General features: G+C 34.8%; 1 protein-coding gene across 1 annotated transcript in view; it reads right to left on the bottom strand.

Annotated features, from left to right (window-relative positions):
- The window catches only part of Dbx, a 104,227-nt gene that overhangs the window by 37,597 nt on the left and 59,841 nt on the right, over nt 1-6,789 (bottom strand). The window contains exon 4 of the mRNA XM_014428176.2: nt 5,674-5,900. Within this exon, the coding sequence (XP_014283662.1) occupies nt 5,674-5,900 (227 nt within the window). The remainder of the gene's footprint in view (nt 1-5,673; nt 5,901-6,789) is intronic.

Genomic DNA, 6,789 nt, shown 5'->3' on the forward strand with positions numbered 1-6,789 from the left:
CCAGACTCGATCAAAAGCTTGTTCAACATCGAGGAAGACTCCCGTGCAATAGATTACAATTGAAAACAACTAAATAAAGGATTCATTGCGATTTTTTTTCGTAACCTACTTTATTATTAAGTTCGTTTAATACATGCATTTACAGGAAAATGATATATGTATAACAGTGAAATGCATTGTGGTATCATAAGGTTAGGTGCAGGGTCCAATTAAGTTAATAACATGTAGCTAAATCCAGTGGATTATTGGAACAGGGAGGGAAGTTCCGCTGGTTAGAAAAGTTGTCAAGTCGTTCCATGTAAACCATTGATAAACATAATTAACCAACTTAATTAATTTTATGGGTAAATCTAAAATTAAATAAAACACCGGGATTAATTTTTTTTGGCAAATAATTGAAATATTAATTAAGATAGAGGGGTTAATTACTTAATTTTAGCCTATTCTTGTTAGACTTCCTATTATCAAGCTCACCAAAGAATTGTAATAATTGCAAAAAATCGACTTTTTTGCCGGTACAAATTTAAATCTTGAAGCAAGGATTTTTTCAGGAGGAAACGTAAACAAAATAAATTAATAAACATTTTCTATGAAATTTTAACATAACGAAGCTAAGTGAGCAATGAAGCTGAAATGAGCAATGAAGAATCGTATGTTTATAAACACTGTAGCGACTATAAGAAGGGGTGAGGACGCTCAGAACTCAAACAATGGCCAGGTTTGATCTGGTCCATATTGAGATCGGAGAAGTCATTTGTCCATGTGATTGAGGTCCATCTGCTCCTACCGTCACTGATAGAGCGTGCCATATTGCGCATCCCTTGCGCAACTTATTGCGCCGCAATCCGACCGTAGATAAACCGCGACTAATTGCCTTTATGTCCCTATGACAGGAGGGGGGGGTCTTCAGATTTAATAAATGATTGATTTCATCTTTAATATGCATTAGAGATATCGTTAAAGGCGGCTCCATACGTTCGTGACTGAAAATTATTTATACTGTTCAGGCGACTTCTGATAAAGTACACATGATTTAGACAAAGGTTATGTCTACTATATCAGTCTGATGGGTCGATTTATTAATTATGAAAATCCACATCCTTGCCTTTTTTGAATACTGAAAATTAAATTAAAACAGAACTGATATGTAGATTCAGAAGAGTAGGTGAATCGGTGAGGAATTATCATGGAGTCAATTCCTCTGAATGAATTCAACTCAAACAGTGATTCTCACGAAAGTCATGATTCATATGGAGTCCGTCGACTCTCAATTCATTAAAATTTTATTAAAAAAATATATGTATATACTTATTTTTATTTATATATATAAGGGAGATGGTGAGGCATAGCTCAGTGGTAAGGCACTTACCACCATACTTAATCCAAGGACCCGGGTTCGAATCCGGCTGTGGCAGATAATTATTTACTCAGTTACTGGCTATAGTCAACCCTGTGAGTTCGAGAGCTCTCCGGGGTCCACCCAGCCTCTTAAAGTGGATACTTTTATTGGATAAAAATCTGGCATTCGAGCGTAATTCTAACTAAATCACCTATCACAACCGTTAGTCTAGTAACAGAACTTCCTTATAAACCTCTGTCTATTTGTGGTTTATTTACAGATTGATTTTTTTTTTTTTTAATATTTATTTATTGCTATTTACAACTGTACATTATAATACATTTAGTAAATCTGATCTAAGTTAAATTGGAGTGTTACAGGCGTGTAGAGAAACTAACCATTGGTAGCACTCTAATAACATTTTGCATTAGTTGGTCTCGAGGCCATCTTCTTTTCAGGCGCCTCGGAGGATTGTCAGGAATGGAAGAGGATGCAAGATTAGAAACTAGGGGGTTTGATTGGTTGGAGAGTTTATAATGGAAGGAGTGATATCTGGTTCGGGCCAGATCGGTTACATAGGGAAGATTAAGTTTATGTATGATCTTATTTGTGACAAAGTAAGGAGCATTGAGGATTTTACGAAGGACTTTTGATTGTAAGGATTGAATACAAGAGGAATTCGAAGGTTTAGTGGAGCCCCAAAGCTCAACTCCATATGTTCAGATTGGCCTTATTACAGTCATGTAGATCAGTCTTTTGTAATATGTTGGAAGTTTAGACCGTTTGTCTAGAAGTGCTGTAATAGTCGAAATCGACGTGCAATTTCCTGTCTTTTCAGTCTGGTGTGAGGATTTCAGGTTAATCGTTTGTCCAAATGTAGTCCAAGGTAGCGGATCTGTTCGACAGGGGTAAGAGTACAGATTTAGTTTTATTACTTTATTACAATGTAAATTGCAGCTTGTGAATAAGTGCCCATGGCTATTAAGGAGAAGAGTAAGTTCACAGTTCAACCAAGTAAATTTTTATTTTTTAAATTTAAGGCCGAATCTAAGGCTACATCTGAATAAACAAATAACTTGGAATCCCCATGCAAGACTTAAACGACAGAAAGCTCGTCGCATCGGAATTTTAAAATACAAGAAAAACGGCCTAAAATTTCAATGAATCACAAAATATTTATTTATATGACCATAATAAGCCCTATATATTTTTTTGGGGGGGCTCCACTAAACCGTCACATTCCTCTCGTATCCAATCCTTACAATTACAAACTACTACTCCTACGAAGATAAAAGTTATTAACCATTGTATAGTAAATTTAATTAGCTTCCATTAAAGTGTTAATAAACGTCCGTACGTTGAATGGTTTTTGAGATATATAGATTTCTCAAAATAAATTCACAAACTACTGATCTTGCAGTACGTTCGTTTATGAAATGTTGCTATTTAAAAAGCTATATTATACTATTGAACGTAAATAGCACTATTAGGGCTAACATTTTAGCAAATTTATTAAATGATGTGATTTTAGGTTCTTTAGTGTTGTTGGTAGTCTTAATGATATAGAGCTCTGAATAAGAAATCAAGTTTTTTTAACGTTTGAAATAACCGCCATTATTTATTACCCCTACTTATACTTGGCAGACTCATCAATTTTGACTAGTAATTATACATAGTTTTTATTAAATTAATAAAAAATTGGGGTGAAAGAACTGGTTTTTTCTCCTCTTTGGGTCTTGTACCATTGGATTATCCATAAAGATTGTATCACGCCATTGTAACATAACACACAGCACATTTAATAGCATATTTTAGTAAATAAACTTAGAAATTTCGATAAATAAATAAAAATAACTAAATGTATTTCGTATTCAAGCAGTTCAACTTTAAATAAACAAACCTTTTATGAAGGAATGTTTTCAAATCCCATTATAAATATACTAGGGGAAAAGTAACGACATAATTTGAGTAAATATCAAGGGATTGAGAGGCGGAGCGCCCCCCACCCCCTCGGAATAAAGGTAAAACGATTAGAGGAGAAAGATAAAGCGGGGAAAAGGGAAACAGATTAAGGAGAGGAGAAATTTAATATCTGTAGAGGGGAAGACTGTTGCGAAGACTGGCCATAACACACCACAACTCTCTGGAGGGGGGGGGGGTAACATTACCATAAAATCCATAATAGGCCTCTAGCTTCTACTGCCAACGGCCATCGCACCTGACCGCTGTCCGAGTGCCTCCATGTAATAATCGCTGCATACATTTGCATACATTATATATCTCGTAGGGATGTTTGTATTTATTTAGTCCCTGCCGGGGCGGGGGTTGGCAGGGGACCTTCATGCTTATATTATCAGCTGTCGAGCTTGTTAAAAAAAAAAAATCGTTGTTTCTTTTCATTTATTATTTTTTCATTGAGATAAGATAAAGATCATAGATAGGTTGTCAAACTTTAGGCCTGCGAACCACTGAATTTCAGAAGTTTGAAGATCCAGAATTTTAAGTTTAATTAGTTTTTTTTTTAACAGAATTAACCAATTATCTTAACGTTTTGAACTCGAGTCTACAAGATAATATAGAATCAAGTTCAATCAGTCAACTTTGTTTACCTAACTAAGGGTATCCACTTAATGAGGCTGGGTGGACCCCAGAGGGCCCCTGAACCCACAGGGATGACTTACGGCTACAGTGAAACAGAAAATAATGATCTGACACAGCCGGATTCCAACCCGGGTCCTTAAAGTGAGTAGCACAGTCCCTTACCAATGAGCTATCCACTCCCACAATGAATTATTATTAATGATTTAAATTTATAGAAGAGTGGAGCAGCTCAATTGTTCAAGGCACTGGACAAATTAATAACTCATGGAATTTATTCATACATGGAATAACTCACGAGATTGGATTCGACTTCAGCTTGGACAAAGAGCCTCCTTATTTTATTAAAAATTCTTACTAAAAGTTTTTTAAATGAATATTGACAAAATGGTTGATTGGCAAGGAGAGGCTGCGGTTGGAGGAAGGATGACAAGATCAAAGGTGATACAGAGGAGAGCTGTCATTGGCCAGATCTAATTTGCCAACTAGCTCATTGGCTGCGGCCTGCCACCGACGCCCTATTAACACCTACCTCTCTCCCGGCTAAATTAATATAACGCCGTCTCTTATTGGTCCTTCCTCGCTCTCTCTCCTAATCTCAATTAATAATAATAATTATAGCATTGATAATATGAATAATTATTGTTCTACCTCTACAATAATTGTGGTTCCCGTAGGTCCCTTATAATTGAGGTTTTACCTTTAGGACACCTAAAAAAAAACATAAAGATATGTCGTTCGCTAAATTTATGGTTTATTTAGAACATAAAATATCTGGGTTATATTTATTTTGATAAACCAAAAGGAAAGAAAATAGTTGCGGAAAGATCAACACATTTCATAAAAATAAATCATAACCTAAAGGAAACATGTATTTTACAATGTTAAAAATAAAACAAATATAGAAAATTAATGCATAGCAATATATCGAACATGATTGTCAAATGAACAATTGACAAAAAAAAAATGTGTATTCAAATGAAATAACAAAATGTCTTTTGTGAGACTGGCGCCAAACTAAGAAAGACGTCCAAAATTGCAACTAAAGACCTCCGGAAGGTGAATAGAGGGGCCCCTGAGGAGATTATGGAGCTTAGTGCTCGACTGCAATGTGCAAGTAGAGAATTGCAGATGTAATGAACTAGTTCTGGAGTAATCTCGGTGGGAGGTGATTGCACCCATGCTTTTTGTTTTAATTAAAAAATATGTTTTAGGGATGGTTTGAATAATTATATTCAGTTGTATATAAAACCTTTCATAAAAACATTAATTAATAATTATATCATAACAAAAGAAAGGTGGTAATTTTTTTATAAACAAATTTTGAGTATAGACAAATAAATTCAAAATATAATTATTCAATGTAAAACAAAATAATACCTAGCCCATGCTTATAACCTACAGACTGCGACAATAACTATATTGTTGTTATTACGTTCTATCATGACTTAGGAATGAGTTGCAGCTTCTGAATCGAGTCATAATAGTATCGCTGCAGCTATGTGAAAAGAATAATTATTTAGTTTACCCTAAATTTCACTAATCGTAGTCTAAACTGTGATGGTGCAATCGGCCCAAAGCGTGGTAGAAACTAATTTTTGAAATTATTTGCAAATGTATGTTCTACGAGATGGATTTCATTCATCGGACTCCTACTGTTATTATTATTATTAATTATAAATTATTATTATTATTGCTATCATCAACTCCTATTTTATGATTACAAACTATCTTACCTGGGAGTCTTTGAGACCTAGCTTCTCGGCTAACTTCTTCCTGTCTGGCTTGGAGATGTACTTCTGGACCTGGAACCTCTTCTCCAGACCCTTCCTCTGGAGGTCGGAGAAGACGGCCCTCCTCATCATCCCTCTCCTCGGCTTGCCCCTTTGGCTCTGTGCCCAGGGGAACGTCCCAGGGAGTGGAAACACCGTCGTTCCAGCCAACCCTCCGTGGCCGCCGCTACCTGGGCAGTCCCAACTCCTTTACTATATTTGTATATATTACATTTATATATATATCAATATTAAAGGTTAATGTTCCTATAATACTGCATATCATTATTGAACTATAATTTTAAATAATTTATTGTCGTGGAAGGATAAAATTTTTCACCTCAATACAGTTAATACGTTTACAACTCAGCGTTTACTTATACTAGGGGTATTCGTGATGACGTGTTAAATGTAAAATGTTTAGCCATGCTAAAAGTTATAAGTATTGGATTGTGAGCAGCCCTATTTAAATGTTAAATACATAAGAGCTCCTAGTGGATTTTTTGAGGAACTTGTTTTTAAACCTTTCCTTTCAAAACTTCTTGTTATTGTTTACTTCTACGTTTGTATTAAAGTAATTTATTACAAAATGCCTAAATTGAGTGAAAAGTAGATATTGTGTTAGAGTTTGGCTACTGAGTGCCTTATTGATCTTCTAACTTGTAAGGAAGAGAATCAAGATGAGCTAATTGACAACTGTCATTACATTATTATTATTGTCATCCTTTGCTTTATTAGTTTTAAAAACATTCTAAACAATACTAACACAATCAAAACTCAAATAACGATTAACCTGACACAACTAAAAACGAAACGATGACAAAGCTGATATGTTTCGTGACGTCATTCTACATTTAACAGGCCTGGTTGTTGTTGTTGTTGTCTGGGGCTTAAGGGCGTAAAACCCTGAGGTCATCAACGCCCATGTTTCGTGCTTTATATTTTATTTCTATAATTCTATTTCACTTTAAATAATTTCGAGAAAAAAAAATTAAATAATTACTTCTGTTGGTATTTTTTTATTATGTATAACAGATTTTCTGGTTTAAATCTTATTCAAAAGGCCATTCCTTTTTAAGA

This window comes from Halyomorpha halys, unplaced genomic scaffold, assembly GCF_000696795.3.
Source record: "Halyomorpha halys isolate HHAL.00 unplaced genomic scaffold, Hhal_1.1 Scaffold698.1, whole genome shotgun sequence".
Classification (NCBI taxonomy): domain Eukaryota; kingdom Metazoa; phylum Arthropoda; class Insecta; order Hemiptera; family Pentatomidae; genus Halyomorpha; species Halyomorpha halys.